Source organism: Artemia franciscana, chromosome 1 (genome assembly GCF_032884065.1).
Source record: "Artemia franciscana chromosome 1, ASM3288406v1, whole genome shotgun sequence".
NCBI classification, from domain to species: domain Eukaryota; kingdom Metazoa; phylum Arthropoda; class Branchiopoda; order Anostraca; family Artemiidae; genus Artemia; species Artemia franciscana.
The window spans coordinates 53,176,059-53,190,441 of NC_088863.1; the positions used below are offsets into that span (position 1 = coordinate 53,176,059).

The 14,383-nt window shown below is 35.4% G+C and overlaps 1 protein-coding gene across 1 annotated transcript in view; it reads left to right on the forward strand.

The window, feature by feature from the left end:
* The window catches only part of LOC136031337 (phosphatidylinositol 4,5-bisphosphate 3-kinase catalytic subunit alpha isoform-like), a 226,435-nt gene that overhangs the window by 117,522 nt on the left and 94,530 nt on the right, over positions 1-14,383 (forward strand). Inside the window, exon 11 of the mRNA XM_065710827.1 lies at positions 6,733-6,876. Coding sequence (XP_065566899.1) covers positions 6,733-6,876 — 144 coding nt within the window. The remainder of the gene's footprint in view (positions 1-6,732; positions 6,877-14,383) is intronic.

Here is a 14,383-nt window from a genome sequence, read left to right on the forward strand (position 1 = left end):
AAGTTGGAAAGAATGGACTGGTCAACCCCAAACGAGGCCACGACTACTTTTACCAAGTACAATCAGTCAGCTTGAATGTGCTCAGCTATATACTTGCTTTTTCATGATTTTTACCCAGAAAGACTTCTACATTGAAAAGATAGACCGCAATCCAGGCTTTTGGACCGAAAAGATTTTTCCCAAGCTGAAAGGATTCTTCATTGATGCTTTGATCCCAAAGTTCCACAGGGGGTTCCAATACAAGAGCCGTACTTATAAGATTAATCGTCTAGTACCGGTAACAGGAAAATTCATTTTCCTTACATTCTATCCTTCTTTGTAGTTACATACTTAATTGTATTGTCATTTGAAATAAAATACCTTTGTTTATATTGCTTGTCCTCCAACTTTATCAAACAGTTCGTAGTAACGAACTGTAGTAAAGAGCGACCCGGCTCAATAGTAACCGAAACTCTAAAAAATGGAATTTTGGTACCAATAGCTACATCAAAAGAATCGCATTTTAATGCTGATTTTAAATATATTAAATAAAAGAACAAGTTTTTTCAACTGAAAGTAAGGAGCGACATTAAAACTTAAAACGAACAGAAATTACTTCGTATATAAAAGGGGCTGCTTCTTCATCAACGCCCCGCTCTTTACGCTAAAGTTTGACTCTTTCTCCCAACTCTTCTTTTTAAAACAGTAAAAAACTTTAGCGTAAAGAGCGGGGCGTTGATGAGGAAGCAGCCCCTTTTATATACGAAGTAATTTGTGTCCGTTTTAACTTTTAATGTCGCTCCTTACTTTCAGTTGAAAAAACTTGTTTTTTTATTTAATTTCTGAATGTTTTTGAATAAATGCATGTTTTGATTTTGGCTCTCCGCAGAGTAATAATTGAAACAAAATTTGAATTTTTTTTTTTTTTTTTTTTGCTGAATGGCTTACTCATAATTTTGATCGAATGATTTTGGGAAAAAAGAGCGGAGGAGGAAGCCTAGTTGCCCTCCAATTTTTTGGTTAATAAAAAAAGGCAACTAGAAATTTAATTTATTACGAATGGTTTTATAAGTAAAAGATATACGTAACTAATAAACTAGCTTACGTGAAGAATTTTTTATTCATATTTTTATTACACATATGAGAGGGTTCACCCCGTCGTCAGTACCTCTCTCTTTACACTAAATCTTAAATTTTGGCCCAATTAATTAAGAATGACCCCTGAATAACAAAAGCCGTAGAATAAATAGTTGACATTACTAAAAATACTTTAGCGTAAAGAGCGAGGTATTAGGAGGAGGTGAGCCCCTCATATGGGTAATAATTTCTGTTCGTTTTAAATTTTGATGCTGCTCCTTACTTCCAGCTGAAAAAAAACTTTTTCATATATATTTTTTCATTGTTTTTTTTTTAATAATGTTAGTAAATCCTGCGCTCCCTTCATGGAAATTTTCTTCCCCCATGACCAAGTCCTCGATGGAAAGTTCCCCCAGTATATCCCCCTCTTTTCGACCCCTCTCCCCGACCAAAAAATTCTCCTGAAAACACCTGTACACTTCCCAATAACCATTACTATATGTAAGCACTGGTCAAAGTTTTTAACTTGTAACCCCTCCCACGGAGACTATGGAGGAGTAAGTCGTCTCCAAAGACATAGTTATAAGGTTTTTCGACTACGTTGAATAAAATGGCTATCTCAGAATTTTGATCCGTTGACTTTGGGAAAATAATTAGCGTGGGAGGGGGCCTAGGTGCCCTCCAATTTTTTTCGTCGCTTAAAAAGGGCACTAGAACTTTTTATTTCCGTTTGAATGAGCCCTCTCGCAACATTCTAGGACAATTTGGTGGATACGATCACCCCTGGAAAAAAAAACAAAACAAAAAAAAACAAATAAACACGCATCCGTGATCTGCCTAAAAGTCATAGAACACTACTGTAGAAATTTCAAGCTCCTATCTGCAAAATGTGGAATTTTGTATTTTTTGTCAGAAGGCAGATCACAGATGCGTGTTTATTTGTTGTTTTTTTTTTCAGGGGTGATCGTATCAACCCAGTGGCCCTAGAATGCTGCAAAAGGGCTCATTCTAACGGAAATGAAAAGTTCTAGTGCCTTTTTTAAGTGACCAAAATCTCGGAGGGCACCTAGGCCCCCGTCCCACGCTAATTATTTTTCCAAAGTAACCGGATCAAAATTCTGAGATAGCCATTTTATTCAGCGTAGTCGGAAATCCTTATAACTAAATCCTTATAAGTGTACAGACGTCTTCAGGGGCGTTTTCATTTGGTCTGGGGCAGGGTTGAGAAGAGAGGGATATGCTGGGGAAACTTTTCATGGAGGAAGAAAATTTCCATGAAGGGAGCGCAGGATTTCCTACTATTATTAAAAAAAAAACAATGAAAAAATAAATATGACAAAGTTTTTTCAACTGAAAGTGAGGAGCAGCATTAAAACTTAAAAGGAACAGAAATTATTACGCATATGAGGGGCTCACCTCCTCCTAATACCTCGCTCTCTACGCTAAAGTATTTTTAGAATTTCAACTATTTATTCTACGGCTTTTGTAATTCAGGGGTCATTCTTAAGAAATCGGGACAAAATTTAAGCTCTAGTGTGAAGAGGGAGGTACTGTTGAGGGGGTGAGCCCCCCTCATATATGTAATAAAAATGTGAGAATACAGAAGTTCCTTACGTAAGCTAATTTGTAAGTTACGTATGTCTTTAACTAGTAAAATTTATTTTTACTAATAATTTTACTAATAAAAAAATTCGTAAGAAATTAAAAGTTCTAGTTGCCTTTTCAGGTAACCAAATAATCGGAGAGCAACTATACCTCCTTCCTCGCTCCTATTTTTTTCTCAAAATCGTTTGGTCAAAACTATGAAAAACCCATTTAGCCAAAAAAATAAACACCCAAATTTCGTTTTAATTATTCATCTGTGGAGAGCATAAATCAAAACATGCATTGATTAAAAAACATTAAGAAATTAAATTAAATAAAAACAAGTGTTTTTAACTGAAAGTAAGGAGTGACATTAAAACATAAAACGAACAGAAATTACTTCATATATGAAAGCGGCTGTCTCCTCATCAATGCCCCGGTCTTCACGCTAAAGTCTGACTCTTCCTCTTAACTCTATTTTTTAAAACAGTAAAAAACTTCAGCGTAAAGAGCGGGGCGTTCATGAGGAAGCAGTCCCTTTCATATACGAAGTAATTTCTGTTCGTCTTAAGTTTTAATGTCACTCCTTACTTTCAGTTTTATTTTTTTTTTATTTAATTTGTAAGAAAACTTTGGTTTTCTAAGAATCCTCGAAGAAAGCTTTCAACTAAGTTCGCTGTTTAGTTTCGAATTAATGAAATGAGGTATTTTAAATAGCCTATCCCTAGGAAATAAAGTGGAAAAAACAATAAATTTTAAAATGCATTCTATGCATGCCGTCACAGTTGCATATACATGGGCATTTTGTACTTGAGAATGATAGTGCTCTTTTGCTCATTTTCTAATCTCCCTTGGTCGGTAACCAAGCTTTGCAAGACACTGTCAAATATATTATTATTTCTCGGCTGAAGCATCTCACCAAAGGAAGCTGTCAATCAAAACCTTTGACAAGACTTGATAATTGGTGCTATTTGAAGTTTTGACAATCGACGATCTCTAGAGAATTAAAAGACAGAAGGGTAACCTTACTTCAATTCTGAAGCTCGATGTTTTCAAGTTCGCTTAATCACGGCCTTAATCACGGCCTTAACTCATAGTGATTTAAAATATGGTAAAACTTAAAAATGTAAATAAAAGAAAAACAGAGTAGATTAAGCTTGGATTAAAGTGGGAGCAACCTCGGAAATTTGTTTAGTACAAATTTTCTGCATATTACGCTGTAAGAATTTTATTATTACATTGCTCTCTTCTGAAGCGACAAGAGACAAGTGAACCTCTTTTCAACTCTTGGTAAATATTTCTACAAAATAGAGTGTGATTTTTTACTTTATCTCCGCTTGGACTTTTTATTCTTTTCATTAATTTAACATAAATTTTTTTGTAGAAGATATTTTTCACAAAAATAAATGAGCCTTATTGAACTTAAGATCAGTGAAAGTAAATCCTATTGTAATTATAAAAAAAAAAAAAAAAAAAAAAAAAAAAAAAAAAAAAAAAAAAAAAAAAAAAAAAAAAAACAAAAAAAAAAACTGAAATTTCTATCAAAGATTAAATAAAACCCAAAACGAACAGAAATCAAAAGAAATGATCATATCAAATATAAAGATAACAAATACTGATATACAATAAAAAATAAATCTTATAATTATGAAGATCTATGGAAATATTAAAACTTCTTTGTGCTAATTAATGTCTTTGATATATACAAACCTTTTAACATTCCCTGGGAGTTTTAACTAAAGGCCATTAACCGTTCTGAGATGCTGCAGATACGTCCTTTTGACAACCGGGATACATGTAGTGTCTATTTATCGAGTTCAACCATCCCCTCAAATGTCTCTGAAAGTTTCAACTTAACACCCTTAACTGCTCCCGTGATACTTTATAGAACATTTTAAAAAGCTGGATGGGCATTGTAACTTTTAACTTAGTTCAAAATCCCCTGAAAGTTTGGAATAAATACCATTATCCAATACTGAGATATGATAAGCCTTTTCAACAACCGGAGAGCACATAGCTGTATTTTGACTAAGTTCAAAATTTCCCTCAAAACTCTTATGAAAGTTTGAAATTAACATATAGCCTTAGTTGCAGTAACAGTCGCCAGTATATGCAGTCACAAGTAGTTACAATCCCAAGTATTCAAAATCACAAGTAGTCGCAGTCGCAGATGCAAGTGGTCAGAGTCGCAGTTACGAATAGTTGTAGTAAAAAGCAGTTGGAATTGCAGTCACAGTCAAATGTAGTCATAATAGCTGTTCCAAGTAGTCGTAGTCACAAGTAGTTGTAGTCTGAATTGCAAGTAGTTGTAGTCGAAGCTACAAGTATTAACAATTGGAAGTAGATGAAGTTGTAGTCACAATATTAGTAGTAATAGCAGTCCCCTGGAATACCTGCATAAAATTCCTTGAGGTTTTACTAACACCCTTAGCCTTTTCTCACACGCCAATGATCAAACTACCCCCCCCCCGCTTCCCAGTGATAAGCTTTGTATGTAAACGATAGGCAGGCTATATAATTTACAACCTTGAAATTTACAGTCTTTATTGACATATACTCTGACAGTTTCAATTTAATAATTTCTCCCATTCCAGAGATATAGTTGATATGTCTTTTTGACAACAAGCATGCACAGTTTGTTAAACATCCTCCAAAATATTTCCTGAAAGTAGTCGCAGTAGTGATTTTTTTTTCTATTTTCGAGTTTTCATAGTTGCAGTTTTTGCCGGAGTAGTAGTTTAGTAACTGAATGTTTCAAGTAAATACACTTAGCCGTTCCTAAGGTTTTGTAGATTCCTCCTTTTTATAGCGTGTATGCATACAGTGTTTTCCGAGTTAATCCAAAGCTTTTTTAATTTTAGATTCTAGTTCAAAGAGTTTTCAGACACAACCAGGATTAAACACTCCCTCTTTCCCAAATATAAATCCTGTTTGTAAAGAATGGACAAATTACATAATTTGCAGAACTTTTTTCAGGAGCTTTGGATACTTTGTCACAGTAACAGTAGCAGTGTTAGTGGTCTTAGAAGTTTCAAGTTAATTCCCCAACCAGTTCCTAAAATATTGTAAATACGCCTTTTTGATAACCTGGATAGACGTAGTGGCTTTTGATGGAATTCATCGCAGTCACAATTATCCCCCTCACGATATTCCCTGAAATTTCACCTCTATACCCTTAACCTTTTCAGACACACCCAGGATCAAATATTCCTCATTTTCCAATTATAAACCCTCAATGTAAAAATGTGCAAATTACATAATTTACATTCTTTGCCATGTGGGCTGTGTGGGCATTGTACCTCCGGGAGCATGATCGTTAGACGATTTTTCTACTTTAAACAAAATGGCTTTTCAAAATTCCTATCATTACTAAGGGAAGCGGACATCTAAAAAGGATGATAAGGGCTGGTTTCCTTCTGATAACTCTTCATGTTCCGCTGAACATGCCCTGAAAGTTTCAAATTGTTATCCTCTGTCGTTCTTTTCAAGTTTCTGATAGATCCTTTCGGAAACTGTCTTGAATACAGTGTGGTTTATTTTTTTTTCCATCCCCCTCAATAAATCCTGAAATTTCCCTCTTAATATCCTTAACCTTTTTGGAGACATAGGGTATGCTGTGTTTATCAATATACTTAAACAATAGACAATTTACATAATACAGGGGCCCGTGGGGGGGGGGGTCACGGCAATCATCTTGACACTTTTCAGTATCTCCATCATAACACTCTGTAAGTCTTAAACTGAATATCCTCAGTCGTTCTTAAGTATTGTTGATACGCTTTTGTGACAACCAGAATGCACATAGTGTGTTTTGATTTTGTTCGACAATCCTCTCGACATTTCCTTAAAGTTTCGTCATAATGCCTTAAGACCTTTTTCAAGACCCAGGATCGGACATGCCTCCTTTTCCCAATAAAAATAGATTTGTCTTGTGGCTCTCCATTATAGGCAACGCTAGGGTGTTTCCTCTTATTGCTCTCTTAAATTTTTATTGTTTGAAATTGCGAAAGTAAAATGTTCGAAAGTCAACAGCCGTCTATACCACATAAATGAATCCAGGAAAAGTAAAAATTAATGTATATTTGCTTACAGATGACAGTTTTGCTGAAAGAGTGGCGCCCTGTTAACCGAGAAGTGGCACTAGAACTATTAGATTGTAAATACGGACATCCTTTTGGACGGAGCTTGGCAGCGAAATGGCTCAATGAATCACTTACTGATGATGAACTCCTCAAGGTTTGTACTGCTATCCTTGTACCTACTGAAATGAACTCATTATTACCTGGTTCTGACAATACATTGGTTTAAACTAATAATCAAACGTAAAAGGAGGGTCATTTAAAAATATCCCAGATGCAGATATTTCAGTAAAAGCCTCTCCTCCGCTAACTCTTCTTTAGTGCAAAAGGGTTTTAAAAATCTCTGTAATAGAAGAAATTCGGAACAAAGACAGAAAACAGAATAAAACGATAATATAGAATCAACCGATTAAAAGAGAAACATAACTGGTGTTGGCAAAACCAAAAAGTAACGATAACTTTGCGCCCGCTACGCGTGAAAACTATATACCTGCTTCGAACGTCTTATGCATACTCTAATATAGAATAAACCGATTAAAAGAGAAACATAACTGGTGTTGGTAAAACCAAAAAGTAACGATAACTTTGCGCCCGCTACGCGTGAAAACTATATACCTGCTTCGAACGTCTTATGCATACTCTAATATAGAATAAACTAATTAAAAGAGAAACATAACTGGTGTTGGTAAAACCAAAAAGTAACGATAACTTTGCGCCTGCTACGCGTGAAAACTATATACCTGCTTCGAACGTCTTATGCATACTCTAATATAGAATAAACCGATTAAAAGAGAAACATAACTGGTGTTGGTAAAACCAAAAAGTAACGATAACTTTGCGCCCGCTACGCGTGAAAACTATATACCTGCTTCGAACGTCTTATGCATACTCTAATATAGAATAAACTAATTAAAAGAGAAACATAACTGGTGTTGGTAAAACCAAAAAGTAACGATAACTTTGCGCCTGCTACGCGTGAAAACTATATACCTGCTTCGAACGTCTTATGCATACTCTAATATAGAATAAACCGATTAAAAGAGAAACATAACTGGTGTTGGTAAAACCAAAAAGTAACGATAACTTTGCGCCTGTTACGCGTGAAAACTATATACCTGCTTCGAACGTCTTATGCATACTCTAATATAGAATAAACCAATTAAAAGAGAAACATAACTGGTGTTGGTAAAACCATAAAGTAACGATAACTTTGCGCCTGCTACGCGTGAAAACTATATACCTGCTTCGAACGTCTTATGCATACTCTAATATAGAATAAACCGATTAAAAGAGAAACATAACTGGTGTTGGTAAAACCAAAAAGTAACGATAACTTTGCGCCTGCTACGCGTGAAAACTATATAACCTGCTTCGAACGTCTTATGCATACTCTAATATAGAATAAACCGATTAAAAGAGAAACATAACTGGTGTTGGTAAAACCAAAAAGTAACGATAACTTTGCGCCCGCTACGCGTGAAAACTATATACCTGCTTCGAACGTCTTATGCATACTCTAATATAGAATAAACCGATTAAAAGAGAAACATAACTGGTGTTGGTAAAACCAAAAAGTAACGATAACTTTGCGCCTGCTACGCGTGAAAACTATATACCTGCTTCGAACGTCTTATGCATACTCTAATATAGAATAAACCGAATTAAAAGAGAAACATAACTGGTGTTGGTAAAACCAAAAAGTAACGATAACTTTGCGCCCGCTACGCGTGAAAACTATATACCTGCTTCGAACGTCTTATGCATACTCTAATATAGAATAAACCGATTAAAAGAGAAACATAACTGGTGTTGGTAAAACCAAAAAGTAACGATAACTTTGCGCCTGCTACGCGTGAAAACTATATACCTGCTTCGAACGTCTTATGCATACTCTAATATAGAATAAACTGATTAAAAGAGAAATATAACTGATGTTGGTAAAACCAAAAAGTAACGATAACTTTGCGCCTGCTACGCGTGAAAACTATATACCTGCTTCGAACGTCTTATGCATACTCTAATATAGAATAAACCGATTAAAAGAGAAACATAACTGGTGTTGGTAAAACCAAAAAGTAACGATAACTTTGCGCCTGCTACGCGTGAAAACTATATACCTGCTTCGAACGTCTTATGCATACTCTAATATAGAATAAACCGATTAAAAGAGAAACATAACTGGTGTTGGTAAAACCAAAAAGTAACGATAACTTTGCGCCTGCTACGCGTGAAAACTATATACCTGCTTCGAACGTCTTATGCATACTCTAATATAGAATAAACTAATTAAAAGAGAAACATAACTGGTGTTGGTAAAACCAAAAAGTAACGATAACTTTGCGCCTGCTACGCGTGAAAACTATATACCTGCTTCGAACGTCTTATGCATACTCTAATATAGAATAAACCGATTAAAAGAGAAACATAACTGGTGTTGGTAAAACCAAAAAGTAACGATAACTTTGCGCCTGCTACGCGTGAAAACTATATACCTGCTTCGAACGTCTTATGCATACTCTAATATAGAATAAACCGAATTAAAAGAGAAACATAACTGGTGTTGGTAAAACCAAAAAGTAACGATAACTTTGCGCCTGCTACGCGTGAAAACTATATACCTGCTTCGAACGTCTTATGCATACTCTAATATAGAATAAACCGATTAAAAGAGAAACATAACTGGTGTTGGTAAAACCAAAAAGTAACGATAACTTTGCGCCTGCTACGCGTGAAAACTATATACCTGCTTCGAACGTCTTATGCATACTCTAATATAGAATAAACCGATTAAAAGAGAAACATAACTGGTGTTGGTAAAACCAAAAAGTAACGATAACTTTGCGCCTGCTACGCGTGAAAACTATATACCTGCTTCGAACGTCTTATGCATACTCTAATATAGAATAAACCGATTAAAAGAGAAACATAACTGGTGTTGGTAAAACCAAAAAGTAACGATAACTTTGCGCCTGCTACGCGTGAAAACTATATACCTGCTTCGAACGTCTTATGCATACTCTAATATAGAATAAACCGATTAAAAGAGAAACATAACTGGTGTTGGTAAAACCAAAAAGTAACGATAACTTTGCGCCTGCTACGCGTGAAAACTATATACCTGCTTCGAACGTCTTATGCATACTCTAATATAGAATAAACCGATTAAAAGAGAAACATAACTGGTGTTGGTAAAACCAAAAAGTAACGATAACTTTGCGCCTGCTACGCGTGAAAACTATATACCTGCTTCGAACGTCTTATGCATACTCTAATATAGAATAAACCGATTAAAAGAGAAACATAACTGGTGTTGGTAAAACCAAAAAGTAACGATAACTTTGCGCCCGCTACGCGTGAAAACTATATACCTGCTTCGAACGTCTTATGCATACTCTAATATAGAATAAACCGATTAAAAGAGAAACATAACTGGTGTTGGTAAAACCAAAAAGTAACGATAACTTTGCGCCTGCTACGCGTGAAAACTATATACCTGCTTCGAACGTCTTATGCATACTCTAATATAGAATAAACCGATTAAAAGTGAAACATAACTGGTGTTGGTAAAACCAAAAAGTAACGATAACTTTGCGCCTGCTACGCGTGAAAACTATATACCTGCTTCGAACGTCTTATGCATACTCTAATATAGAATAAACCGATTAAAAGAGAAACATAACTGGTGTTGGTAAAACCAAAAAGTAACGATAACTTTGCGCCTGCTACGCGTGATAACTATATACCTGCTTCGAACGTCTTATGCATACTCTAATATAGAATAAACCGATTAAAAGAGAAACATAACTGGTGTTGGTAAAACCAAAAAGTAACGATAACTTTGCGCCTGCTACGCGTGAAAACTATATACCTGCTTCGAACGTCTTATGCATACTCTAATATAGAATAAACCGATTAAAAGAGAAACATAACTGGTGTTGGTAAAACCAAAAAGTAACGATAACTTTGCGCCCGCTACGCGTGAAAACTATATACCTGCTTCGAACGTCTTATGCATACTCTAATATAGAATAAACCGATTAAAAGAGAAACATAACTGGTGTTGGTAAAACCAAAAAGTAACGATAACTTTGCGCCTGCTACGCGTGAAAACTATATACCTGCTTCGAACGTCTTATGCATACTCTAATATAGAATAAACCGATTAAAAGAGAAACATAACTGGTGTTGGTAAAACCAAAAAGTAACGATAACTTTGCGCCTGCTATGCGTGAAAACTATATACCTGCTTCGAACTTCTTATGCATACTCTAATATAGAATAAACCGATTAAAAGAGAAACATAACTGGTGTTGGTAAAACCAAAAAGTAACGATAACTTTGCGCCTGCTACGCGTGAAAACTATATACCTGCTTCGAACGTCTTATGCATACTCTAATATAGAATAAACCGATTAAAAGAGAAACATAACTGGTGTTGGTAAAACCAAAAAGTAACGATAACTTTGCGCCTGCTACGCGTGAAAACTATATACCTGCTTCGAACGTCTTATGCATACTCTAATATAGAATAAACCGATTAAAAGAGAAACATAACTGGTGTTGGTAAAACCAAAAAGTAACGATAACTTTGCGCCTGCTACGCGTGAAAACTATATACCTGCTTCGAACGTCTTATGCATACTCTAATATAGAATAAACCGATTAAAAGAGAAACATAACTGGTGTTGGTAAAACCAAAAAGTAACGATAACTTTGCGCCTGCTACGCGTGAAAACTATATACCTGCTTCGAACGTCTTATGCATACTCTAATATAGAATAAACCGATTAAAAGAGAAACATAACTGGTGTTGGTAAAACCAAAAAGTAACGATAACTTTGCGCCTGCTACGCGTGAAAACTATATACCTGCTTCGAACGTCTTATGCATACTCTAATATAGAATAAACCGATTAAAAGAGAAACATAACTGGTGTTGGTAAAACCAAAAAGTAACGATAACTTTGCGCCTGCTACGCGTGAAAACTATATACCTGCTTCGAACGTCTTATGCATACTCTAATATAGAATAAACCGATTAAAAGAGAAACATAACTGGTGTTGGTAAAACCAAAAAGTAACGATAACTTTGCGCCTGCTACGCGTGAAAACTATATACCTGCTTCGAACGTCTTATGCATACTCTAATATAGAATAAACCGAATTAAAAGAGAAACATAACTGGTGTTGGTAAAACCAAAAAGTAACGATAACTTTGCGCCTGCTACGCGTGAAAACTATATACCTGCTTCGAACGTCTTATGCATACTCTAATATAGAATAAACCGATTAAAAGAGAAACATAACTGGTGTTGGTAAAACCAAAAAGTAACGATAACTTTGCGCCTGCTATGCGTGAAAACTATATACCTGCTTCGAACGTCTTATGGATACTCTAATATAGAATAAACCAATTAAGAGAGAAACATAACTGGTGTTGGTAAAACCAAAAAGTAACGATAACTTTGCGCCTGCTACGCGTGAAAACTATATACCTGCTTCGAACGTCTTATGCATACTCTAATATAGAATAAACCGATTAAAAGAGAAACATAACTGGTGTTGGTAAAACCAAAAAGTAACGATAACTTTGCGCCTGCTACGCGTGAAAACTATATACCTGCTTCGAACGTCTTATGCATACTCTAATATAGAATAAACCGATTAAAAGAGAAACATAACTGGTGTTGGTAAAACCAAAAAGTAACGATAACTTTGCGCCTGCTACGCGTGAAAACTATATACCTGCTTCGAACGTCTTATGCATACTCTAATATAGAATAAACCGATTAAAAGAGAAACATAACTGGTGTTGGTAAAACCAAAAAGTAACGATAACTTTGCGCCTGCTACGCGTGAAAACTATATACCTGCTTCGAACGTCTTATGCATACTCTAATATAGAATAAACCGATTAAAAGAGAAACATAACTGGTGTTGGTAAAACCAAAAAGTAACGATAACTTTGCGCCTGCTACGCGTGAAAACTATATACCTGCTTCGAACGTCTTATGCATACTCTAATATAGAATAAACCGATTAAAAGAGAAACATAACTGGTGTTGGTAAAACCAAAAAGTAACGATAACTTTGCGCCTGCTACGCGTGAAAACTATATACCTGCTTCGAACGTCTTATGCATACTCTAATATAGAATAAACCGATTAAAAGAGAAACATAACTGGTGTTGGTAAAACCAAAAAGTAACGATAACTTTGCGCCTGCTACGCGTGAAAACTATATACCTGCTTCGAACGTCTTATGCATACTCTAATATAGAATAAACCGATTAAAAGAGAAACATAACTGGTGTTGGTAAAACCAAAAAGTAACGATAACTTTGCGCCTGCTACGCGTGAAAACTATATACCTGCTTCGAACGTCTTATGCATACTCTAATATAGAATAAACTAATTAAAAGAGAAACATAACTGGTGTTGGTAAAACCAAAAAGTAACGATAACTTTGCGCCTGCTACGCGTGAAAACTATATACCTGCTTCGAACGTCTTATGCATACTCTAATATAGAATAAACCGAATTAAAAGAGAAACATAACTGGTGTTGGTAAAACCAAAAAGTAACGATAACTTTGCGCCTGCTACGCGTGAAAACTATATACCTGCTTCGAACGTCTTATGCATACTCTAATATAGAATAAACCGATTAAAAGAGAAACATAACTGGTGTTGGTAAAACCAAAAAGTAACGATAACTTTGCGCCTGCTACGCGTGAAAACTATATACCTGCTTCGAACGTCTTATGCATACTCTAATATAGAATAAACCGATTAAAAGAGAAACATAACTGGTGTTGGTAAAACCAAAAAGTAACGATAACTTTGCGCCTGCTACGCGTGAAAACTATATACCTGCTTCGAACGTCTTATGCATACTCTAATATAGAATAAACCGATTAAAAGAGAAACATAACTGGTGTTGGTAAAACCAAAAAGTAACGATAACTTTGCGCCTGCTACGCGTGAAAACTATATACCTGCTTCGAACGTCTTATGCATACTCTAATATAGAATAAACCGATTAAAAGAGAAACATAACTGGTATTGGTAAAACCAAAAAGTAACGATAACTTTGCGCCTGCTACGCGTGAAAACTATATACCTGCTTCGAACGTCTTATGCATACTCTAATATAGAATAAACCGATTAAAAGAGAAACATAACTGGTGTTGGTAAAGCCCAAAAAGTAACGATAACTTTGCGCCCGCTACGCGTGAAAACTATATACCTGCTTCGAACGTCTTATGCATACTCTAATATAGAATAAACCGATTAAAAGAGAAACATAACTGGTGTTGGTAAAACCAAAAAGTAACGATAACTTTGCGCCTGCTACGCGTGAAAACTATATACCTGCTTCGAACGTCTTATGCATACTCTAATATAGAATAAACCGATTAAAAGAGAAACATAACTGGTGTTGGTAAAACCAAAAAGTAACGATAACTTTGCGCCTGCTACGCGTGAAAACTATATACCTGCTTCGAACGTCTTATGCATACTCTAATATAGAATAAACCGATTAAAAGAGAAACATAACTGGTGTTGGTAAAACCAAAAAGTAACGATAACTTTGCGCCTGCTACGCGTGAAAACTATATACCTGCTTCGAACGTCTTATGCATACTCTAATATAGAATAAACCG